The sequence below is a fragment of the Mustela putorius genome, unplaced genomic scaffold (assembly GCF_011764305.1).
Source record: "Mustela putorius furo isolate JIRA1106 unplaced genomic scaffold, ASM1176430v1.1 tig00003845_pilon_pilon_pilon, whole genome shotgun sequence".
Classification (NCBI taxonomy): domain Eukaryota; kingdom Metazoa; phylum Chordata; class Mammalia; order Carnivora; family Mustelidae; genus Mustela; species Mustela putorius.
In genome coordinates this window covers 30,577,399-30,603,683 of record NW_025421998.1, presented here as the reverse complement: position 1 = coordinate 30,603,683, position 26,285 = coordinate 30,577,399, and the positions used below count along the sequence as shown (strand labels likewise).

At 41.4% G+C, this 26,285-nt stretch overlaps 2 protein-coding genes across 2 annotated transcripts in view; both read left to right on the top strand.

Moving 5' to 3' along the window:
* ELAPOR2 (endosome-lysosome associated apoptosis and autophagy regulator family member 2) overlaps nucleotides 1-26,285 on the top strand; it is a 175,364-nt gene that overhangs the window by 65,000 nt on the left and 84,079 nt on the right. The window contains exon 2 of the mRNA XM_004739638.3: nucleotides 19,767-19,887. Within this exon, the coding sequence (XP_004739695.3) occupies nucleotides 19,767-19,887 (121 nt within the window). The remainder of the gene's footprint in view (nucleotides 1-19,766; nucleotides 19,888-26,285) is intronic.
* On the top strand, nucleotides 22,789-24,579 carry LOC101683976 (syntenin-1-like). The gene has a single exon (XM_045089755.1). It carries the CDS (start codon nucleotides 22,832-22,834, stop codon nucleotides 23,720-23,722), a length of 891 nt encoding a protein of 296 aa, XP_044945690.1. The 5' UTR covers nucleotides 22,789-22,831; the 3' UTR covers nucleotides 23,723-24,579.

The following is a 26,285-nucleotide window of genomic DNA, read 5'->3' as shown; positions in this document are numbered from 1 at the left end:
CAGGAAGGGCTATGTGCCGAGAGCAAGTCATAAAAGACAGAAGTACCATAAAATATAATAATAAGTAAATTGCTAATGTTAGTAGCTGTGATAGAGTGAAGATAGAATTTTCCTGGTGCTATTTTTGACTCCTAGCTATACTTCACACGTGCTGCTGGGTCTCAGGTTTCTCACAATCCCATATTTCCTCAATTCTGAGGCACCATTTGTTTTAAAACGTGCCAGAGTTGTATAACCTTTTTTGAAGGAGAAGGAATTCCTTATTGTGTTCAGCATACAGAATTTTATTCCCCACCAGTAATAGTATAAATGTATCCACTTAATTATGTGTCATTTCTTTACTTTCTCTGTCAAAGACCAAGTTGGTGCCTTTACCTGAAATAGCTAGATTCTCCTGAATTACTTCAATCGGTGGTTCTCAAGACTGGGTGGCATGTTTTTTTTCAATCTGAGCTTGAGATCCTGGTCTGTATTGTCTTGACCCGGCCCTGCCTTTGCCTTGCCTTCCATGGCATTGGTCTCTGCCTCATCTTCCTTTGTCATCCCTCGTGCATTCTCTCTACATTCTGGTTTGACTTGCCACTGAGATGATTGTCTTTTGTTGATTCATGCCCCAGCTCAGCGGGGTTTAGGCGTTATGTCAATTTATATCCTTAATCAGTTCTTAGAGTATCATATGGTTAATGTTGGACTGTGGTCTTACATTTCCAACTACTCATTTAAAAAAAAAAAATTCTACTTCCTAATGTAAATGATTTGAGCCTTGTTTTATGAATAGCCCTAAAATTGTTAATGTTTCTACTGGTTGTACTCCTGGCTTTTTAACTTGTAATTAAATACTATTTATTTGGAGTTGTTACGAAGTGTTTGACAGATATCTCAGTGACAGGTTTTATTTATTTATATATTTATTTTGGGTAAGATTTATTTACTTTAGAGAGAGGGGAGAGAGGAAGAGTGGGGGAGGGGCAGAGAGAGAGAGACAGAAGCAGACTCCCCATTGAGCGCAGACCTGGACACCGGGCTGGATCTCATGACCCTGTGATCATGACCCTGAAATCATGGCCTGAGATGAAACCAAGAGTCAGTTGCTCAACCAACTGAGCCACCCATGGGCCGCAGTGACAGTCCTTTAATTTGCAGGAAGTGCTTTTATTCTAGCATTTAAACATCACTGGTCACTGGTTTGTTCTTAGGGGATCAGCAACTTTGCTCTCTCTGGTTACATTACTTCTTGTGGGGGAGGGGGTCTTTTACACACCCTCACTTGTGGTTGCTGTGTCGCTTCCTTGTGTAATTTTTTTTTTTCAGACATGGTAAGCAACAAAAATAACATTCAACTCTTGAAATACTCAACTCAACTGAAGCGATAGTCAAATGAGTGGATGGTTGACCTATTGTTAAGGTTGTACAGGCCCAATTCATGGCAATTACGTCATTCTGCATAGCCGGTGACATGTTTCATTTGATAGGGATTTCAGAAATCTTCAGATTTGCATCTTAGAAATGTAGAAATGTAGTAATACCTCTTTCACATTGCTGCCATGAAGATCAAATCAGAAAAGACATGTGAAGCATCTTTGTAAAGTACCATGAGCCTAACAGGTTACATTTCTTCTTTTCTATGCCTCGTATAATGTATGGCCTGGAATATGATAATTAAGGAAGAGGTTTTTTGGCACAGAAACCTAGATAATACTTTGTCTTCTGTATGAATGATCATCTCATGGTTATATAGTGATCAACTAATTTATTTATTCTAATAGTCCTACAAGATAAGGAGAGAAACCATTGCAACTTTATTCCAGATAAGAAAATCAAGGCTGGGGCACTGCCCCAGGGTGATTCTGTTGGTTAAGCAGTTTGCGTCTGTCTTCAGGTCAGGTCAGGATCCCAGGTTCTGGGGTCGAGCCCCAAATCAGTCTCCCTCCTCAGCACAGTGTCTGTTTCTTCCTCTCCCTCTCCCAACTCGTGCTTCTCTTTCTCTCTCAAATAGATAAATAAGATCTTCAAAGAAAATCAAGGTTCAAAGGTGTTAGGTGGTTTTCCTAAGGCACAAAGCTAGGAAAATGGAGGTGGTGGGACTAGAATCAGGGTCATCTCAGACTATGGTTCAGTTCATCTGTCTGGTTGACATTGCTGAGCTGTATCATAGGCAAGGCTGTGAGAAAGCATTGGGGAAATATTATTTTTCCACAGATGCTCGTAAGTATTGGGGAATACAAATAAATTAGACTTTACAGTTTCTATGCAGTGTACCTTATATTTTTTGTCCTAATTTATTCCTGTGTGCAGAGACATGTATTATATTTTGGAAAGACAGATATTTAATTTTCTTGTTGGAAGTGACTGTCGTATGTTGCTTTTAAAAATTATGAATCAAGAGAAACCTGTAGAAAGAAAAGCCATCCTTATCTGTACTTTCTAATTTTTCCAGAGTCAGTATTTATTACCTACAAAATCCAAAATAAGTAATAAAAATGATAACGGTTTTTAAGATAAACATGCTTAGACAGCATGTTTATCTTAACAGCAGTTATTTCTGGCTGATGAGATTATAGCAGATATTTATTGCCTTTGTGTGTTTCCATATTTTCTAAAGTTGTCACACTGAACATCTATTGCTTTGTAATTAGAAAACAAAACATTAAATAATATTTTAAAACCATCATAAGAGAAAAATAGATAAAGTTGAATAATTAGAAGCCTTGTGGTAGAAATTAAGAATATCTTGGAGCAAGTAACTTTTGAAGAATTATTTTTACATTTACTTTGAGGTCATGGATTCCCCAGAACATAGGGTATTGGGAGGATACTGAGCACGGGGAAGTGTGAAGAGGGATTGGGCAAAGGGAATTATTGCTGGCTAAATTCTCCTTTCTGTGATGTGCAGAGGGAGGTAGTGAGAGTGCAGTTTTTATACTGATTTCTGCTTATAAGGTTTTAAGATTTATCATTGGCTCTCAGGATTCAACAAGGAAACTCTCACGGTCACGATGACATACTTTGGAGTTAGGAAGATTTAGGATTAGATTAGGTTCTAATCCTGGCTTTGCTACAGATGAACTGTATGACATTGGGAGGTTACTTAAATCTTTGCCAGTTTCCTTATCTGTAAAAACTCAACCTTAGAAAGTGATGGACAGCACCGAGACTTGTGGAAGGAATTGGGCGCTGTCACTGGTACGTGCTAATCCATGATGGGTCGCAGCTGTCCCCAACCACTGCCGTCAGCTCCCTGATCTGGGGTTTGAGACAGTCATGAAATGAGTGGGCTCCATGGAGCTACACTGTATCTCAAGTATCTGTCAGCACCCTTGGTTGAAGGTGACAGCAACACAGCCCCGATCAGTTTCAGCTTTAAAACAGGGTGTTTATTAGATGTATTGGGGGGTAGCTCTACAAGTTGGTTGAAAGAGGGAACAGCCATGGGGACCTCAAGCTCTTGAACACCTTAACCTCATGGGTGATGGTTATAAGAGCTGCTTTAAATTCTTTCATGATTTTGATATCTGTGCATTTTGAAAGTTATCACATATTAGTTTCTTTTCTCTTACGTATTGGTCAGATTGTTCCTGGTTCTCTGTATATCAAACAGTTTTGGATTATATTCTGGATATTTAAAATATTATGTTGCAGAGCTCATAGATACAGAGAACAGATGGGCAATTGCCAGAGTTGGAGTGTGTTGGGGGGGGGTGGGCAAAGGGATAAAGGGGTTAAAAGGTACAACTTCCAGTTATAAACAAGTCCCGAGGATATAACGTACAGAATGGTGACTATAGTTAATAATGCTGTATTGCATATTTGAGAGTTGCAAAGAGAATAAATCTTGAAAGTTTTTATCACAAGGAAAAAATCTGTACATATGTGTAGAGATGGACATTAATTGTGATCGTTTTGCACTATAAACAAATATTGACAAATATAAACAAATCACTGTGTTGGGCACCTGAAACCAATCTAATGTTATTTGTCCAATGTACCTCAATTTAAAAATAAAATTCCACTGTGAGACTCTGGGTCCTTTTACAATCCCTTGTAAAGGTTTTTGTCTGTGTTAGCAGGCAGTTGGCTGGTGCAGTTCATATCACAGTTCACCTTTGGTATGTGGCAGAAAGACCCCTTCCCTATTCCTCTGGGGTGTTTTCTCGGGGGCTCCCTTTTTGTATTGCCTCTGGCTGGAGGGACGGATTACTGCATGGTTTTAGCCTCCATGCTTTTCTGTAATTCTGCAGAGTGGGAAGAGAAGGAGGAAGGGAGAGGAAGAAGAAGGAGGATTCTTTCCGGAACTTTACACTGCAGGAGCCCCTTCAGTTCTTCTAGCCAGAGAGAAGGGTTTTCTGGAGGTAATAGCTGCCTGCCTCACTGTGACATCAGTGCTGCTCAGCACCTGGGACTGGCCTCAGGGCAGTGCTGCAAGAGAAAACAGAGGACACAAGAAGCAGCACGGGATCCCTACCTCCCCGCTCCCTCAGTATTCAGCTCACAGAGTTAGTTCACTTTGCTTGGTCTTGTGGCCAGAAAGATAGGATTCTCCTGGAGTCTTTGCAGTCCACACCTACCAGCCAGATCCCTGATTTGGCATACCCCGAGCTCGAAGCCAGGAGATAAAGCCAGAAGAGAAGCCAGCAAAGGAATTCCCTGTGTGCTAGTTATTCATTCATCAAGTTGTGATTCTCTTCCCCAGCCCACCTGCTCTTTTCTGTTCTGTCTTGATTTTTGTTTTTTTGGGCAGGTTGGGGAAAGAGAAGCTATAGTGGGCTTTCTCCATCTTGGCCGACACCAGTGAGTCTTTACTGATACTGACTAGATAACATGTTCATGTGAAGGTGTTCTGAGATGGGCTGTCCAGTCAGAACTGCATGGAATCTTAGAATAGCCCCCCACACCCACCCCACGTAGAGACAACAAGGGGCATGCTGTAACCTGAAGAAATGGGAGAAGGATGCTAGCTAGACAGAGCAATTCTTAATTTTCTAATTAAAAAGAAAAGTAGGAGTGTCGTTACGAGAGTAGGTGTTACTAGGATTTATTAGGGTTTTTTAAAAATTCTGTTGATTTGAGAGATTCTTACACCATCCGTTGAGTGCAGAAGAACTTAACTAGCTTATTTTTACTGAGCTCACAAAATTTGCAAGCAAAACCATGACTGGATGTCAAACTGTTCCGAGCCACTTATCACCTGTGCTGTTTCTCCAGACACCCTTCGGAGGTAAAGCTAAATTTCAGCATTGACGACCATTAGCTTTCGAATTTAAAATGTATTTTTATAAATCTTTTCTGGCTGAACTCTGCCAGCGGCTGAGCTGGATTCACATGCGAAGTTTGCCTTTTCCTGAGCCAAACGATGAAGTCAGCAAAGTGCATTTTCAGAACTCCTCCACCTCCTTGTCCTCTTTTCTCCCGTTTGGCTATTCACATTTTTCTTTTCCCTCCTTTGAGCAGAATCCTCCTTCTGTCTGCTTGCTTCTGCAGCACTTACGCTCTGGGTCTTTTCTTCTGTGCTCCCTGGTACAGAATTTATGTGACCCAAGTCTTGAGACCTTTGCCCTGAAGGCCTTGCTCAGTTGGTGAATGGCACTTATTAGAGAAACTCATGAGTGATAATGGAGTAGGTGCCTTATCTTAAAGTCAGGAGAAATATGAACATTTTCTATGTCTTAGCAAAGCGCCTACCCGAGCTTAGAGAAAGCAATTCATTGTAACTTTAGAAAAATTGGAAAATACAGAATCACGAAAGAGAAAATAGAGATCACTATGGTCAGCATTTGGTTCACGGTTGTCAGTTTTTTGGGATACATACCCGAGTCATTTTTCCATGTAGTGATTATACCCTCATATGCTTTAAAAGGGTTCAGGCATAGTGTTTCTTAACCTTGATATTACACTTAAATGTCAGAAGTATTTTTTGATTAAGGATGACCCTGGCATTATCACTTCAGGACTCTACGCAGTCCTATCGTGAGTATACAATTTATTAACTAATTTCTTATGGTTGCACATTTAGATTATTTTCAAGTTCTTAGTATTTTTTTTACAAATATTTTAATTATTTGACAGAAAGAGAGACAGGGAGAGTGGGAGAGGGAGAAGCAGGCTCCCCATGGAGCGGGGCTTGAACCCAAGACCCTGGGATCGTGACTCCAGCAAGCTGAAGGCAGTTGCTTAATGACTGAGCCACCCAGGTGCCCAAATTCTTAGTATTTTAAATAATCCTAAATCGCAAACCTATTGTGGCTTCTTTGGGTTACGTGCCTGGAAATGGAAGTGGGATCGATGTGTCACAGGGTATGTTTAATACATTTCTGAAACTTCCAATGCTTTCTCCTCTTGGTGCATTTTAAATAGTAAGTTTCTCTTAATGCTTATTAAATAGTAAGTAGTTGCTCAAATTTGGCAGAAGTAAGGGTGCCTTTTCAGTTTCAGCCTGATTCATATCCAAAAATTTGTAGTTTCTATTTCAGGCAGATAAGCTTGTAGCCATATGTAATTAGACATAACAGGTGGATTTCCAAGGATTTAGCTTTTCCCCCTTTTGGAAAATTGAACTTCTGCTTACCATTGTAGAGTTTTAATTTGGGTTAGGAGAAAAAAAAAAAATAAAGGAAAAAAAAAAACTTCAAAAGGTAGACAGATTCTCCCTCCCTCCTAGGAAATTCTGTCTTACGAAGTGGCAGCTCTCTTTCTTGTTTCTTGTTGTTATATAATGGGGACTGGTAACACCTTCAGACCAGGCAAGTTTGGCTCCTACCTTGGTCTCTGCTGTAGAGGGCCTAATTCTGGTCCTCGCCCCATTGTGTTCTTTCTTTTGCCTTGTCAGCCGTGCCCACCTGATGTCATGTTCTCCACTCCCCCCATCCTTTTATCCTATGCTCTGGATGGCAGGACTTTGGAACTCCATGCTTTAAAGGCCCAGGATTGCCTTCAGGGCCTTCCTGGGCTTTTCCTCGGTGCACCTGATTGTAGACTGTGATTGGGGAAGGAGAGATGACAGACCGTGGATATGCAGCTGGGATTGTCAGTTGTATACGTGGAGGCTATTTAAGATGTGGGGTGAAAAGGTGGTCCTGCAAATGTGAGGGGTGAGCCTGGAAGAGAACCTGCTACACTGTGCTTTGTTAACTACGTGTGCCCTGAGGCTATTACCAGGTACCGGCAGAGAGAGACGTCCAGGCAGAGAAAAAGTCATGTATGTGCTAGAGAGCCTGGAGGCAAGGAAGAGGATGGCATATTTGATCCCCTTTCAATATTTCATCCATGAAACGGTGAGAAACGAAATGTGGCAAATAGATAGAGAATGAATCATGAAAGACCTTTTCTACTCTGCTAGAATTATAGACTTTTTCTTTAGCCAACTAGAAATCATTGCAGGGTTTTGAGCAGGGATGATGTCTTTAGAACTAGCTGGGGAATGTCTTGGAAGAACAGGAGTGGAAGACAAGTGTCACTTAGGCTGCTGGTGGTCACCATCCAGGCAGCAGGAGATGGCCAATGAAAAAGGACAGTGGCCTTGATGACCAACATAAGACCCTTGCTCCCTCTGTAGGGCTATTGTGTGGCGCAATTCAAGTAAGAAAATGTTCTTAAAATTGTTTTGGAAAGCTTTTAAGGTTCCGCAAATGTTGTTAGACTTACTGTTAATAGCAAATAATGATCGTATTTGTAGACAAAGGACAAAATTGAGATTCCAGCTAGTCTCAATTCTAATGTAAGCAGATGTGAAAATCAGCTAAAATGATAGGGTTAACCATCCCCATGTGAGGTGTCACATCCCCCGAGGGCTCCTTTGGGCACAGGAAGGTGGCTGTGCTAGTCTTGGGGGTGGGGGTCCAAGTGGAAAGGACAGTGATGTTGGAGTTGCCTGGGCTCGGGTTTCAGTGTTGATGGGGAAGTGTCCTTGAAGTGGGTCTCTTCATTCAGTAGGAAGCTGTTCACATGGTCCCCTGTTGTCTGTAAGGCCTTTCCTTCCTGCTGTACTCATGTCCCTGAATCTCCCTAATTATGTTTTTGTAGAGGAAATAATCCTTGTCTCTCATCATGATGTGGAAGGGAATTGGGAAGGAGGGGTCTACATTCTTTATCAGATTTTCAACCAGTCTTGCTGTTTATAGATCTTTCTGCTTTCTGAGAGATTTGGTGTTTTCATCTCTGAGAGGTGCTACATCTCAAATCTTCCTTCTTCTTGTTATCATCTGCCTATGTAGCCCTTAGCTTTCAGATTTTCTTACTTTGACAAGTCAGTAAAGCTCATCTTGTGCTTTTCATCTTCCAAAAAATTGTTGAACCTGCATCTGTTGTCATTTTCACTTCTAATATCTTTATTTTTGTCATCTTAAAGTATTACTGTTTTCACTCCTAGATCCCTTGAGAAATTACTCTTTTGTGGGTTTGTGGCTGCAAAGAGAATTTATATTTAATTTAGCAAGTTTAAATGTGGTTATGTGATAATATAGTGATTCCATGTGTTTAAAGACTTTATAACACATTTTTCTCAGTACTTTCTATGAGAATTTTAAAATTAATATTTCTAATATTGATATTATTATAGGTTGTCTAGCTATAGATTTCTGGAGGAAATTGAAGTTTCCTTCATTTCTTCATTGATAGACTTGGTTTAGAATTTCTTTTTTTGAAACTTGCCCTCACAATACAGGAGAGTGACAGAGATAGTTGGTTTCCCTTTATTAAGAACAGTGAAAATATGAGATACAGACTATAATTGTACAAATATAGATTTTTCTTTTAAAGATGAAGAGGAATTTGGGTGCAGGGTATTGGTTGAGTTGTTCAGGGTCTTATATTTGGGTGCAGGTAGGCCAGGTCCAAGGACCTACAGGGTGTTCTGCTGGACCAGCCAAGGGAGTCTTTGACTTCATGAAGGATGGAAGTCAGACATGAGGCCACAGGAGGTGAAGCAGATTTATGGAAGAGAGAGACCAGATACAGACAGAGAGTCTGGGAGACCCAGAAAGGAAAAGAGCTTGAGTTTTTTTTTGTTTGAGGTCTGGAGGTTTCTTTTTTGAGGACTGTGGTCTGGTGCACCTGTCCTCTTGGGCATCCAGGAACCAGTTAGAACAAAGACAAGAGCCAAATGTTATTCCATGAACCAGGGCCTTGGTGTGGAGCTATCTAGTGCCAACAGTCTGGAATAAGTATGTGATAGCTTCATTAGGTCATTCTTACCTGGTCCTTAGATGTTATCTATTCTAGAAAAATCATTAAGTCCTGTCCCTTAAAAGGAGAACATATGCTATTTGCATTACAAGGCCTGTGCAGAGTGGGGTGGTGGTGCAGATCCTAGCGAGGATAGGAAACAAAAAAGGCACAAAGAAAGAAAAACAACTTTTTCTCTCATGGGGTCCATTCCATTTCCCTCTCACAGTTTCACAGTGGCAGAGGTGAGATTGGGGCCTAGGTCTGTTGTTGCTGGTTTATTGCCTATCCCTTTACAAGCTTGCACAGAGACACCATAGAAGAAAAATGGTCTAAGCTGGATTTTTCCCAGAAGCCCTGGGCACTTTCATTGATACAAAAATGTAAGCCCCATGAGTGCAGGGACTTGGCTGCTTGGTTCATTGCAGTATCCCCAGCATCCACATGTCTGCAGTTGGCACATGGGCGGAAACCAACCCATCTATATTGGTTTACACAGTGAATACATGAAATTCCTTCTTGACCAAAACAGACTTTGAACTCAGATTTAAAACATGAGCTCTTTTAAAATAATTTCTAAAAAGCAGTAGTGTCTGCAAATGCAGAGACGAGGATGTGTCATAAATAGATTAGATACCTATTACTTTACTTAGCCTGAGGTTCCCATGGTAACTTCATGTTCCTTTTATAAGAGAAAAATCTGAATATAAATATTACTGCACACTGCTACTGTGCACACGTACTCGATAATGTTGGCGAAGGAAGTTTTTATTATAAGGTGGATGTGTGTCTGCATGAAGTATTCTCACCCTTTCGACCTTCCCACAGAAGTCGGGCGAGGATGCGCCCTCGCGGAGAGCGGCGTTGAAGTATTTGTGCCGGGGACTACCGTCTCATGCTCACTTTCCTTCTCGCTGTCTTGATTTCTCAAATACAGCATCAAGCTCTTTGCTGAGCACTTCAGGTCCGGAGCTATTGTCCTAGATGAGGTGCAGACTCTCTCATCCAACACAGGGCTCTGCTCTTCTCAATGCTTTACATAAAAACATGCAGAGAGGATCCCTGTCTGAAGGAAATGGATCTCATGTGCTTCCTTTGGTTCCATTCCTCTGTGTGTGTTCTCTTAGGTATCAGTACCCTCTCTTCTTTGAGGCCCGAGGCCTCTTACTGACTCTGTATTTTTTATTCTGGGGGCACCTGGGTGGTTCAGTCATTAAGCGTCTGCCTTCAGCTCAGGTCATGATCTCTGGGGCGTGGGATCGAGCCCCGTGCCGTGTCGAGCTCCCTGCTGAGGGGGAAGCCTGCTTCTCCCTCTCCTACTGCCCCTGCTTGTGTTCCCTCTCTCACTGTCCCTCCCTCTCTGTCAAATAAATAGATAAAATATTTAAAAAAATCTTTATTTTTGGTTCTGTACTACAGTTTGTGCTCATCTAGTGGGTCTTGATAATTAACTGTGGTCATCTCTTAATTGACTATTGAGGCTAGGTGGGGAGCACGTGGGAGCTGAATTTCTCATGGGTGGGTCATTGCCATGAACAACCCTCAGAGTCCAGAAGGTCAGGCAACTTCGTTTGTTCTTTTATTAGTTCAGTCCATCAGGCGTCTGTCTTTAGGCTGCTATATTTCACTGCATACCTTCCAGTGTATTACCTTTGGGCCTCATCTCGCTGTTTGTCACACCCTGTCATACTGGCTAATTTATTAGAAAGGATCAGGGGCCCTTGAAGACTTACAAACCCTGTTATCTTTCTGGGATTTCTCCTCAAAGCCTTTTCCGGTAGTTTCAGCTCACAGATATTTGGTCTGACCCTGTGATCAGTATATAATGAGGTCACATCATGCACATTCTACCTTATTTTTCCAGAAAACACAGCCCCTAATAGGCAAGCCATTTGAGTGCCAGGAAATAGGTATCTGTTGGAAGGCTTAGGGAAAAATTGGCCGTGATGAGTTCATTGAGAAGTGCTACAACATTGTACTTATTGGGGGAGTTAAGGGATCTGGTAATTTTCACCAGATGGAGTTTTTACTTGAACACTGACCTGTGATGTTCTGTTCCACTTCAGAGCCCTGCATGTATATGCTCTTTTATAGAATGACAGGATATGTGTGTATGTGTATGTTCTGTCCACTACAACAAAATCAGAAGCTTATTGAGGACAAGGACTATGTGTTTTAATTATTTTCAATCTTCCCCATAGCACTTAGGTCGTGGTACTTATTAATAATTATCACATAGTTAAGAATGAAATGTTAATGTTCATGTATAAAAATGATATCTGTTGATACAGACACAAATCATTACATATGTTAATGTTTTATAAAAACATGTGTTTGTCAAGATATATATGTATGTATGCATATTATACTTATATGTGAGAGTTATTTGAAGCATTATCTAGCCTCCATGTAGTTAGATTGTAACAATTGTCATCATAATTGGGAGACGGTACCCCAGGTTTTCTGTGAATGAATGAAGCTTTTGTACCATAAATGATTTTTGTCTTTGGGGGTGTCAAAGAAAAAGCAGAAATGGTCAGCAGTTCAAGTAGTAAAAACAGATTTTATTCAGAAACTGTTGAAATAGGAGTACAGAGACCTTAATATAGAACTGGGCTCAATTCTGAATATAGCATGGATCAGTGGAGGTTTGTAGGCATGGAGCAGGGTGGGGGGGGGGTCAGTGGATGGAAAATTACTAAGAGGAGCCATCGGGGTAAGAGGAGTGGGGGGACTCTTGCTAAACTGACTTCTAAAATTGGGTGATGCAGAGCTGAACATGGAAGCCCAAAGGCCAGGGCTTCTATGGGAAGATATCATGTGTGTGTGTGTGTGTTGGGGGGATGTACCATGATTTCTAGGGGGATAATCTTTTCTTAAGTGTCTGGTGATCAGGAATAATTCCATGTTCTGTGTCTTTTTTGGGTTGTTTCCTGGTTCCCACATATTTACACTGTAAAATTTTCAAAGGATCACATCGCTTTGTTATTTAAGGCAGTGTCTCTATGCCCCAGCATTCTGGGATTGGGAGACCTGTTTAAATAGCCGCCATCTTTTGAGTGGAGTAAGACCAGCTGTTTCGTCCAGTTCATGATCGGAGGAGGATGGGTTGTGAGCTGGTGTTGCGTTGTTCCTTGAGCATGCGCTGACTTCTGTCAATCTGTTTGGTGATAAACTACCTGGAGCCTGAAATGGAGGGAAAATTGTCAGGAATTCTACCCCCACAATTTGCCAGGAACACTTGTGAAGCATGTTGACATAGGCAGAAAAGATGACCAGGTGTCCTGCATGTGCACTTTGTGGAAAGATCAGTTCCTGCGGCAGCCTATACCTTTGTCTTTGAACTTTTTACAGCACTGTTGAGTTATAGGAAACCGATAGTCATACAAACAGCTCCTGTCTGTGGAAATGAAAGTGTGTTTTATCCTCTGAATGCAATTAACCAAGTACCCTCCATATATTTATCCCTCAGCATCTCTTAGTTCATTTCACTTTCCAGATTGCCCGCTTCTGTGTGTTCTTTGAATTTTCCTTTGAATGGTTATAACATGTTACTGACTGATTTGCTGATTAATGATAAATAAAGTTTTTGGTGGGTATTAATTCCATATTTTATAAGAAAAAATGTTACCTTTTTAAAAAAAAGATTTTATTTATTTATTTGACAGACAAAGATCACAAGAGAGGCAGGTGGGTGGGGGGAAGCAGGCTCCCTGCTGAGCAGAGAGCCTGACGTGGGGTTCCATCCTAGGACCCTGAGATCATGACCTGAGCCAAAGGCAGAGGCTCTAACCACTGAGCCACCTAGGTGCCCCAAATTTTACCTTTTTTTTTTTAAGATTTTATTTATTTATTTGACAGATAGAGATCACAAGTAGGCAGAGAGGCAGGCAGACAGTGAGAGAGAGAAGCAGGCTCCCTGCAGAGCAGAGAACCTGATGTGGGGCTTGATCCCAGGACCCTGGGATCATGACCTGAGCTGAAGGCAGAGGCTTTAACCCACTGAGCCGCCCAGGCGCCCCCAAATTTTACCTTTGTAATTGCTCTTTAACACCTGGGAAATTCTTCTTTCCAAGGGATCAATAAGTGATTAATGGTTAGGGAAGTCTGTGGCTAGAGTTTTGGGAGTTGGCTGTAGATCAGTACCTTGAATGCCACTCAGAATATTTGAGGAGCAGATATTGTATCTTGAGTGATTTTACTATATCACAGTATTTCTTACATCTTTGCTATGGATCTAAGGTCGCTTTCAGAAACAGATTTTTAAAAAGTGCTTTGTTACCAGCTCAGATGAAATAGCCTATTAAATAATTTAAAACCCATCTAGCTTGGGCTACAATCTAAGTTCCCGACCCTGAGAGCGGCCCTCTCCGTGAAACAGGTCTGGATTCAGTATTTTTAAATCATAAACAAACACAGTTAAAGCTTCCTGCTGCAGTCCTAAGAATTTTGTAGCATGGGAGTAGTGGTGGCCCTTTAGAGGCCAGTAATCTGGAAGAGGCAGGGAGGATAAAGAATTTCAGGAGAACTGATCGGCCCATGACATCTACCATTACAGCTAGAGAACACAAGATGCCTTTGACCTGTTCTTATTGCTGTTCTTGTCCCCGAGCTGGCAAATTGAATGACACAGAGGCAATGGTCCAGTGGTCGAAGAGCGCTTTCTGAGCTTCCTATTTATTCTGGGGTCTTCATCTGAAATTCATGTCAGACTTCTCAGCATCCTTACTTTGCAAGGATGATAACAAATTACCTGCATTTTACATCTGAGGGCCGGGAACTTCTCAGTGGGATATGAAAATAGGAAAGACTTCCTAATACAAATAACCGGGAAGAAGAGAAGCAAGAGTGTCCTTATGTAAGTGCGTGGCTGGTCGAGGCTTTTCTATAATGGGGGATTGTGATAGGCTGAAGAATGGTCCCCCGCCCAAGTCCTAATCCTTGGAGCCTGTGAATGTTACCTTTAGAGGTGAAAAAGAATCTTGAGATGCCGGCGCCTGGATGGCTCAGTGGATTAAGCCTCTGCATTCGGCTCAGGTCATGGTCTCGAGGGTCCTGGGATCGAGCCCTGAATCGGGCTTTCTGCTCAGCGGGGAGCCTGCTTCCCCCTCTCTTTCTGCCTGCCTCTCTGTCTACTTGTGATCTCTCTCTCTGTCAAATAAATAAATAAAATGTTAAAAAAAAAAAGAATCTTGAGATGGGAGATTATCTGGATGGGCCCTAAATGCAGTCACAGTGGAAGGAGAAAGGAAGCCATGTGTCCACAGAGGCGGAGACTGCAATGATGTGGTCACAAGCCAGCCAGTGCTGGAGGCTTCTGGTTGCTGGAAAAGGCAAGAAATGGATTCTTCCCTGGAATCTCCAGAGAGAGCCTGGCCTGGCTGATCAGTGATACTTGAAGATAGAATTGTGAGAAGGCATCTCTCTGTCAAGCTGCTGACTTTGTGGTCACGCATTCCAGAAGCTGTAGGGAAACCAATATAGAGTTTGGTAATGGCTAGTGGGGAGCTGCTGGAACATATTCCTAAAAATGTGCAGATGGGGGTGGGATTATGGACATTGGGGAGGGTATGTGCTTTGGTGAGTGCTGTGAAGTGTGTAAACCTGGTGATTCACAGACCTGTACTGCTTTGGTGAGTGCTGTGAAGTGTGTAAACCTGGTGATTCACAGACCTGTACCCCTGGGGATAAAAATATATGTTTATAAAAAATAAAAAATTAAAATAAAAAAAATGTGCAGATGGCTTTAGAATTGGGGAAGGAACAGAAATTGGAAGAGTTTGAAGGCACATGATAGGGAAAGCCTGGATTGCGTAGAACAGACTGTTGGCCAAGACAGGGATATCAGACTCTGCGAGCGAGGACTCAGTGAGAAGCACAGTGGAAAAAGCCGAGATTGTCTCGTAGAAAAAGGAAGCTGTCGTAAGCATAATGTTGGTAGAAATAGTAAAGGTGCTACCGGTTAGGACTGAGAAGAAGGTGAGGCGTAGGCCTGGGAAAGACAGTGCCTGTTATGTAGTCAGCAGTAAAGGTAGCGGAATTTTGTTCTATGGATGTGTGGAAGGCAACACTTACAAGGGATGGACTTGGTTATTTCCAGAGCAGACTTATATATTGAAGGGAGGTCCTGGATTCTTCTTGCTGCTTATAGTAAAACGTGAGAGGAAACAGCTATATTGAAGGGAAAATTTCTTAAACAAAAAGGAAACCAGACTTGATGATTTGGGAACTTCTCATCTTGTCCAGATTGCAAAAAATGGTAAAGTTAGGAGACCCACACACCATTGGAGAGAAAGAAGCCAAAGAGTGAGACACACTCACTGGAAAGGAAATCCTTTTGCTAATGCTACAGAAACTAGGTGCCTGACTCATGGGTCTCTTTAACCACCTCAGCAGAAGCCAGCGATAGGGATGGGACTGTTCAGGTAAGATCTGTGGTGGTTCCTCCATCTCGTGGCATAAATCCTGTGACATGCACAGGAGACCACAAGGTTTTTGAGAACATGAGCAGAAATACTGCCGACCTGATCTGAAAGGGACAGAGGTGGATGAAATGGAGGAAGGCTGTTGGAATCCCAAAATTTACAGGCAAGAAACAGCCTACTAAAACTGCTCAGCTGCAAACATGTTCTACTTTTCTGAAAACAAAAAAACCAAGCCCAAGAATGACTCCGCCCCCACATTGGAGCTGTAAACTACAGGGAATTATTTCTTGGCCTTGAAACCCAATGCAGTCTCCCCTAATGGATTTTGAAATTACTTAGGGATGTTGACTTATTCCTGGCCTTCCTCCCTTCTAGTTTATCCCTTTTGGAAGGGGAATATCTGTAACTGTGGTTAAGGTCCAAAACCCTTGTATTTTGGAAGCAGGTGACACAGGCCCCCGATAGAGAGGAATTTTGCCCCAGCATGGATCATAGCCAGAGGGACTCCATGTACCTGATGTAGAGGAGCACATTTGGGATTTTTGAGCGGATGAGATACAGATGAGGTTTTGAACTTGGAGTCGATGCTGTAATGGGCTGAGCCTTGAGCTGATGTTGGGATATGGTAAAGGTATTTGGCATGTGAGAGAGACATGCATCTTTGGCGCTAGAGGGTGGACTGCAGGAGGCTGAGTAATGCCTCTCCCCTACCCAAAAAGAGATACACGTGTCCTCATCTCTAGAACCCATGAATTGTCTTTTTATGGAAAAAAGTACTTTGAAGATGTGAAAAAGTGAAGATGGGAAAATTAATCTTTATTATTTGAGAGGATCCTAAATGTAATCACAAGTGTACTTATAAGCATGAAGCAGAGGGAGATCAGACAGAAGAGAAGGTAGTGTGACCACAGGGGCGGAGACTGGAGTGATGCGCCCATAAGCCAATGAATGCCAGCGGCCACCAGAAATGGGAAGAGGCAAGGGGCGGGTTCTCCCGTAGAGCCTCTGGAGGGAGGCTGACAGCTTTGATTTTGGCCCAGTGATTCTGATGTTGGACTTCTTGCCTCCAGAACTGCGGACGGGTATATGGGGGCTGTCGTAAGTGGCTGTGTGGTGACTTGTTGCAGCAGCTGTGGAAAACTAACACAGACATGGGGGGAATTGTAGGTTCTCTGCTTCTCTGTGTACTCTTGTATTCTGTTTGAATATGAGCCATCCATAAGATGACTGGTAGACTGTGTAACCATCTGGCTTTTATATTAGAAACTTCTACTACTCCCTCTATTTTAAAACAGTAACCTCTTTGAAGCAGAATGGCATTACATAAACTGAGAACACTGGTTAAGAAAAAACACAAGGCTTGACTTGGGCTCTCAGCTATGCTGCATGCTAGCTGGCTGTCCCTGGCTAAATCACTTAACCGATCGGAGGTTCTGTGGAACAATGGTAATGTTATTCATGGTCCTTCCTGAACCGTATAGTTGTTAAGAAGTAGTTAATGAAATAGGTGTATGGGAAAAATACCAGGTAAATATCATGTTGACCTATTAATCATATTCCTTCTAGCTATATCAAAGCTAGGATGAGCAATTTTGCACAGAAATCATGACCATATTAAATATTGTTCCCCTTGGAATTCGATTGTATCAGAGAGATTTTGGGTTCAAATTTTTTTTGAATACTTTAAAGCTTTTGATACTTACAGATCTCTTTCTCTCCAGAAAGGTTATACCACTTAACTCTCTCATTAGAGGCCCACGAGTGTTCCTTTTACTGCCCTGTAACCTCAGACAGCTTTTAAACATCATTTTAAAATGGTATGTCTACCTGATGAAAATAGTTTGTATATCTTTGGTGAGGTTTAACTTTTTTAAGATTTTTTTAAAAAATATTTTATTTATTTATTTGACAGAGATCACAAGTAGGCAGAGAGGCAGACAGAGAGAGAGGGGGAAGCAGGCTCCCTGCTGAGCAGAGAGCCAGATGCTGGGCTCGATCCCAGGACCCTGGGATCATGACCAGAGCTGAAGGCAGAGGATTTAACTCACTGAGCCACCCAGGTGCCCCAACTTTTTTAAGTTTATTAATCTTTAATGAATCGCTTCTGTTCTTTGATCATATTTCAAGTAGTTATTTGTTCTCTTCTGGGCTGGTTTTTAGAAACCCAGTGTTTGTTAAGTTACTTATCTTTGCTGTATTTTTGTTTCTTCACCAGTTTGTTCTGTTGTTTACCTTTTACTTTGGGACGACTTTTGTGCTTAACCTTTGTGTGTAGTTAAATGTAGTGAACTTTTATTACTTTCCTTTCTCCCTCCTTACATCTATCCCTCTAGAAAATCTTTCCTATTTGACTGCTTTTATTTTATTTATTTATTTATTTTAGGTATGTAGATTTGCCCTGGATGGACAGTAAGACATATGTGAAATCCAGGATCCTGTCAACTTAATCTCAGATTCCCTGTTGTCAAACTTGGTTAAAAATTTGAATGGAAAGAATAATATTCATAGATGATTGCCTGGAGGGTCTACTAAATTTTATTTCTGGGGGAGTGCCTAAATGCAGCATAACACCTTTGCTTCTAGCCTGGTAATTCCACCTTCTCTAACTTAAGACCCCTTCTCATTTTATCTTAAGTACATGCAGAAATTGAAGCAGAAGAAACAGAGACTCAAATGATTTGTGCCTTACCACATCACCATTAACTCCTTTCTCTGTGTCATCCTTAAGGATAATAATTTAACCATTTGTCAAGTGCTAACGCAGTGTAGCTTAACGTGTCTAACATTTTACATGTATTATTATTTACTTTCCACAACAACCATACAAGGAAGAAAATAATCTTTTTTTTTTTTTTTATTTTACTTATTTATTTGACACAGAGAGAGAGACAGTGACAGAGGGAACACAAGCAGGGGGAGTGGAAGAGGGAGAAGCAGGCTTCTGCAGAACAGGGAGCCACACATGGAGCTCGATCCCAGGACCCTGGGATCATGACCTGAGCTGAAGGCAGGCGCTTAACAACTGAGTCACCCACCCAGTTGCCCCAGAAATATTATTATTTTCATTTTCCTAATGAAAATTGATGCTTTGAGAGGTTAAGTGGCTTGCCCAGTGTCACATAAATTGTATTTGGTGTAATGGGGGGTGTGAATTCAAATGCAGACCTTTCTGATTTCAGAGCTCATTTCCTAACTGCTAATGTTTCCATGTGTATGCATGTGCAAAGACTCACGCGCACACGTGCACACACACATGCACAAATACATAGCCTCTCACCTTAGGTGCCTGATTTCCTGATGTTGCTATGACTTGATATTTCTGTTCCCTTTGGTCACTGATCCAGTAAGGGAGGTAAAATAGAGTGGATGAATCCAGACGGCAGCATTCTAGGATATTAAACTGAATAAATAAGATACTGGATTGAAAATATTTGGAGGAAGATTTAGAATTTCTTTCATTCTTAAAATGCTGCAGTGGTGGTGTGTCCCTGTTCACCCTCGGTCCAAGCATCTCACACACGTAATGTGCTCAGATCAGGGGAGGTCACTGTGAAAATTTCAAAGCATCCAGAGGCTAGAGATAAGTGGGTTGGTCTTAATTTGGCATCTGTAATAAATGTCTCTTTTATAGTCAGTGATTGATGGCAGCCTGCTGTGGTGGATGTGTCTGGAGCTTGGGAAAGGTGCTTAAAAAAGTGCTCGTCCTTTACTAGCATTTGGGTGATTAATTATTATACCTGCTGTAACTTTTAAACAGAGTGAGAATTAGGTCAGTGAGAATAGTTCTTTCTTTGAAAAACTGGGGACAGTGATGGCATTCAGTTTCCGAGGATTATTTTGCACTTAGAATCCTATCTATCAATTATTTGGAGTTTAAAATGTCTGCAAGAGGAAGAGGGAAGTGTAGCCTTTTCGGAGAGGTGAGACCAAAGGTCACTGGTCACAGCCTGGGCGCGTTGACCATCCCCTCATGCTATCCTCAGTGCCAACTCACTGTCTGCCCTGATAGTTGTTGGGAAAACAAAACAAAGCATGAAGCCCTGCTTGGTATGAATGGAAGAGGGTAAGAAGGAGAGCCAAGCAGAGGACAGTTTGGGCTTGCACACAGGCTGGGGCTGATGGAAAAGCACAGTTGTCCCGTGAAAACCGGCTCGAATAACAGCTTGTTTCTGTGGTTTTTTGCAGAACGACTACCACTTTGAATACACGGAGTGTGACAGCAGCGGCTCCAGGTGGAGAGTGGCCATCCCGAACTCCGCAGCCGACTGCTCGGGCCTGCCTGACCCCGTGAGGGGCAAAGAATGCAGTACGTGTTGACGCTCCTTCCCTCGCTAGACTGCGTCCCTTCAGCCCAAGCAGTGAATGAAAATGAATATAAACGACTTTGATTCACAGACCTGTACCCCTGGGGATAAAAATATATGTTTATAAAAAATAAAAAATATATATATATAAACGACTTTGGGGAAAAGGAACATAGAGCATTGGTGTCTAGCAGAGCAAGAGCTTCTTCTTAACCCTCGGCACCCTGATGCCCGAAGTCTGTAATGAGACACAGGCGGAATTAGAGGATGCTATGTTTGTTTATTTATTTAAAAAATCCACTGAAAATTGGGTTTACTGTCTCAGGTGAAACTCTGGAGGGCGGAGTGGCAGAATCTCTCTTTAATGGATTTTTTTTCTTTACATTTTAAGAAAGTTTTCAAAAACTTTGGGAAAATATATATAACATAAAATGTACCATCTCAGCCCTTTTTAAGGGTAGAGTTCAGCAGCATGAAGTGCTTTCGCATTGTTGTGCTGTCGTCACCTACACCTATGCACAGAACTCCACCATTTAGCAATGGGTTTCTTTTTTTAAGCCTAAGAGATTGTGCAATTTATCTTTTTAGTGTACCCTCCAGAGAGATGGTAGAATTGATGAGTATTGCATCCAGGAGCTTGTCTGAGCGATAAACAGGTTGGGAGACCAACATTGTGAGTGAACAGAGAAATAGGTTATTACATTTGTCTTCATTTATGAACTCCACTTTTTAAAATCCTTTCATTTGGTAAGTTACAGGTTCCTGTAGTGAAGTAGTCTTGGGGCAGACTGGAGTTCAAAACTGAAAGTAAGACAAAAAGAGATTTTGCGTTTCCTGCTATTTCTCAAATGGTCTTCCTAAAATCTTACTTTTAACGGTTTCCAAATAAAAGAGCAGATAGATAAGCAAATTATTAAATGGTAGTTAATTCCTTCCCATTCATAGGATGTGTCTCACTTACCAGCGAGAGAAGTATTAGTATAAGTGGTGGATTTACTGATAAAAGGGAGACAGGAAGACAGAAGTTGTCTCATGCGGAAAATTAGTGGAGAAAACCATTATCTTTAGTAAATGATACTAAATGAGTAGAGAGAGAACCTGGGATCCTTGAAGCCAGGTTAAGCTAGGTGAAGCCAGTCCAGGTTGAAGCCAGTCCAGCAAGACTCAAGAGGATAGTGGGGTCGGATAGGAATAAGATGATACGACCTGGGGTGTTCCCAGCCACCTGTGCAGAAAGTGCGTCAGCTCTCAGTAAGGGAGGATTTGTGCAGGAAATGGAAACAGTCTTAAAAATACCTATGGAGTTAGCCTGTTATAAAATGCTTCAGTTACTTTCCTAGAAAATCCGTGTATTTTTTAAATCTCTATTTATTTTTTACTTGTGGGGTAGTACCTTGGTTCCCTTGTAAACAACCCTGAGGGCGGGAGTGGACTACCTAACCATCATAAACCCTACTCCTTATGCAGGGATTGTGCTGGCCAACAGTGGCTTTTGAAAGCTGATTATTAGTTGGAAATGGGCCTGGGTAGAGTATATGACACCCTGGAAATTGGCAAACACTACAAATCACATGCCTCTTCCACTGAGAGCTAGTTGTTAAACATTTATTAGCATACCACTGATTACATTTATTGGCCAAAAGTTCAAATATTTGTCATAGAATTGATGCTTAAAGAAGAATTATTTCTATTCGAGGATGACCAGGGACATATATATATATATATTTTTTTTGTACGTTATTTACTACAGTCTTCCACAGATAATGTTATAAATCTGATACTCCAGCTAGAGCTTTTCTAAAAAATGGACTAGTCTTCAAGACTCTAAGTTATTACTTTACAAATGATACTACTTACTTTGAAAATGATACTGACTTTACAAATGACAATACTTATGTGATGGCTAGGGACATTTTTTATGTTGGTGTTTTGTCTGATATCTGAATTTTCAGTGATTTCTGTGTAATCTGATTATGTCTTCTCTAGAAACTGTTGGTCTGGCCTCTAAAATGTGACTTCTTTTTGTATGGTAAAGGCAAACAAATATAAATTATTCCATAATGCACAAAACGCATCCTATATCTAAGTAATTTAGAAACTCAGTTAGTTCATAGCATTAAACATGGTGTTTACCAAGTTCCTAGCCATTGAAGTGTTGCAGAAGGCAGTTATGGTAATAACTGAGTATTTGCTTAGTGGTTCAGATTTTCTATTGCTAATGACAGCTGTCATTTCTCATGCACGGACTGTATACTAAACACTGTGCTTAGTCCCATTGTATCCTTACAACAGCCCTCTCAGATAGATATCAGAAGTACCTTACCTCAGGTCATAGAGCCAAGATATGGCAGATCTGGGATTCAAATCCAGACATGCTTGATTCCAGTGCCTGCCTCTTACTCACTGATTTAGACTGCCACTTCTGGATGGCAGGCCTTGGACGGCCCCACGTAGGAGACATAAAGCACTGTTGGTGGACGTATTCAAGAGAAGACTGTAGACACTCTTGTGCTTTAAGGACAAAGGAGGGTAAGGACATCCTGGTTCAGGAATGGCATGCTTCTTGCAAACCATGCCTGAATGGTGCCAGGAACTTGGATGGCAAGTGATGCCCCTAGGTGCTAGACTCAGTAGTTATGCCATAACGATATGACCCAGCAGTTGGGTCACAAAGACAAAATAAAACCGTGGTGTATGGCAGCTTCAAACGAGTGAGGAATATCTAGGGCGAGGATTGCGTAGGACTTAATTTCCGCATATCTCAATGTCTCTAAATGAAGTCGGACCCAGAGTTTGGCCTTAGTTGAAATTGCTGTAGATTTTTCAGAATGTAATTGGGGAGATTTTTTTCTTTCTTATCAAAAGGAAGCAGTACAGAGTTACTGGAGGCGGCGGGGCGGCAATGGCGGCGAGCAGGTCCTTGTGGCCTAGAAAAATCCTGCAAAAATGTCTCTGTACCCATCTCTTGAAGACCTGAAGGTAGACAAAGTTATTCAGGCTCAAACTGCCTTTTCTGCAAACCCTGGCAACCCAGCAATTTTGTCTGAAGCTTCTGCTCCCATCTCTCAAGATGGAAATCTCTATCCTAAATTGTATCCGGAGCTCTCCCAGTACATGGGCCTGAGTTTAAATGAAGAAGAAATCCGTGCAAATATGGCCGTGATCCCTGGAGCACCAGTTCAGGGGCAGTTGGTGGCAAGACCTTCTAGTATGAACTATATGGTGGCTCCTGTAACTGGTAATGATGTTGGAATTCTTAGAGCAGAAATTAAGCAAGGGATTCATGAAGTCATTTTGTGTAAGGATCAAGATGGAAAAATTGGGCTCAGGCTTAAATCAATAGATAATGGCATATTTGTTCAGCTGGTCCAGGCAAATTCTCCAGCCTCATTGGTTGGTCTGAGATTTGGGGACCAAGTACTCCAGATCAATGAGGAAAACTGTGCAGGTTGGAGCTCTGATAAAGCACACAAGGTACTCAAACAGGCTTTTGGAGAGATTACTATGACTGTTCGTGACAGGCCCTTTGAACAGACAGTTACCATGCATAAGGATAGTACTGGACATGTTGGCTTTATCTTTAAAAATGGAAAGATAACATCCATAGTGAAAGATAGTTCTGCAGCCAGAAATGGTCTTCTCACAGAACATAACATCTGTGAAGTCAATGGGCAGAATGTCATTGGGCTGAAGGATTCTCAAATTGCAGACATACTGTCAACATCTGAGACTGTAGTTACTATTACAATCATGCCTGCTTTTATCTTTGAACATATTAAACGGATGGCACCAAGCATTATGAAAAGCCTGATGGATCATACCATTCCTGAGGTTTAAAAGTCATGGCACAATGGAAACTTCACTGAACTCCAGTTTACTTCTTGGGCAACTTAACTTTATATTATGCACATGAAGCTTTCTAGGAGCCAGAGAGCATATGCTGCATGAAGAGCTTTCTATCTTACTGTTCTGATTGGATATCTTGTTCACACTTCAAGATCATTGTAGCCTTATCCTGGTTTTACTGATGTGAAACTTTGGACAGATTTTAACTGATTTTCATAGAGTAGTTTCTCTACTGGAAACCCGATGCTTTTACAAGCCATTATGATTAGAATGACTGATACAGGCTTAGCTCTTTGTTAGAACCAGTCACCTTTATCTTACATATCAAGTAGTGCTGTTCATATTACTTTAGTTCTATGGTATAATTGCATTTTTAATGTGTAACCATAGTACATGTAGAATGACTGCTTTTGATGTTTTTTTAGTTCTGTGTGAGTGTGTGTGCGTGTAAAATACCAATTAAGTACACTGGTTTCATTCCATGTAAGCATTATACAGTGTATGTAGGTTGCTAGAGATTGTGTGGATCATCATTTAATTAGAACTACCTTTACTTAATATGCTTCAACTGTCACCTTAACTGTGTTAAGCATCTAGAATAAAAGCCAAAATATAACTATTGCTGCCTTTCTAAAACCCAAAATGCAGTTCTGTGTTAAACTGAAATGTACACTAGCCCAGAACAATGTAATGGTACATACTGAGCTATAGCATAGCTGCTTAGTTGCATTTGAGATTTTCTAGTCAGTTGTGTAATGGAAATTTCTTTCTTCTAAAACTTACCGGTATTACTTTCTGAGAAATGATTCACTATATATTAAATGTAAAAATTCTTATACCAAATAGGATGAAGTTTTGACTCCCTTTATTCAAATTATTCAGATTAAGTGGAATAATACTTAATTTTGACTTTAATATTCAGTAACCTCACTACTTTGGGGTGGTCTTAGGATGCTTCCCAGGTAATCTTTTCCATTTCCTGACCCCTCCCTACAAAATGGAAGTGACACTTTATCCTGATTTTTTTTCTTTATGGTTTATGCCTATTTCATCTTAATTAAATATGTATAAATAAAGTGGAAAAAAAAAAAAGGAAGCACTTCAGGCCTTTCCTTAGGAAAAGGCTTATAAGAATGTAGCAACTATAAATTTTTCAGAAAATTGATGAGGAAGGTATATTATATAATCATTAACTTTATTTTATTTTTTTTTAAGATTTTATTTATTTATTTGATGGAGATCACAAGTAGACAGAGAGGCAGGCAAAGAGGGTGGGTGGAGCAGGCTCCCTGCTGAGCAGAGAGCCTGATGCGGGGCTCGATTCCAGGACCCTGTGACCATGACCTGAGCCGAAGGCAGAGGCTTAACCCACTGAGGAACCCAGGTGCCCCTATAATCGTTAATTTTAAAAAATCATATAAAATCTGGCTGCAAGGCTTCTCTAGTGAAGTTAGTGGAGTTCATGTTGTGTTAGAACCCTGGGTGGGTTGTGAGCAGGAAGCTTATAAGGCTCAGGAAATGGGATGGAGAGGCCTCTGGTAATTAACTGACATTGGTCCCCATAGTCCTCCTGTCCCCTCTGCTGTGGAAAGCTCCTTAGTCTCTTGGGTAGTACTGCTCTAAGGGCAGGCCATTGAGATGCCTCATATTCAGCCCTCTGTCTGGGAATTCCAGGCTTAGCTCCAGAGAACGTTGCTCCTTCTTCAAAGCCCTAGTGCCAGGTGTCTTGTGTTTGTGGGTGTCACCATCATGTGAGTCTCGGCATCACTGAGAGACTGCTTGCAGATAGCATGCCATTCTGAACGACAACAGTTCTTTTCTTTCCCCAGAATAAGAGGATAGAACCCCTATCCCTAATTTATCTCTTCTCCACTGTTGGGTCATTTCCCTAAAATCTTCCCTTGACCCTCTGGGGTCTGCTTGACCTTCTTAGATCATCAAAAACAAGTCTTTTGGGAATGCTTCCGTAGGTGGAGATACCTTCTCTCTTATCCCTCCTCTCGTCCTTCCTTCCCCGCTTGTCCCTCTGTCCTCCTTTTTCTCTATCGCTATCTCCCTGGAGAAAAGGCCATTTTGTTTAGAATCAAATCAGACCTTAGAAATAAGAGCCAGGGTGTATCTGGGTGGCTCAGTCTCTTAAGCATCTCACTGATGAGTTCAGCTCAGGTCACGATCTCAGGGTCATGGGATCAGGCCCCACATTGGGTTCTGAGCTCAGTGCATGGGGTCTGCTTGTCCTTCTCCCCCTTCTCCTCCCCCTGCTTTCTCTCTCTCTCTGTCATAAATAAATAAATAAATAAATAAATAAATAAATAAAAATTTTTTTCAAAAGGAGGAAAGAGAAAAGCCTGGCCAATGAGAGTAGGGTGAGAATTCCTCTACCTGAGTGGGGAAATGAACACAACGAGATATCTCTTCCTCTTGGGAGTTATCGTCTATCACTTACTCCCTCAAATGGTAGTCATTGTGTAACTTTGAGTACAATCGTAACACATTTTTCTAACTATCTTTCAGATAGTTGTGATTCCTTTTGATAGGTTGTCATCAAATTAGT

Excerpts from the sequence above, each read along its gene's own strand:
- LOC101683976 (XM_045089755.1), top strand. The coding sequence starts at position 22,832 with ATGTCTCTGTACCCATCTCTTGAAGACCTGAAGGTAGACAAAGTTATT.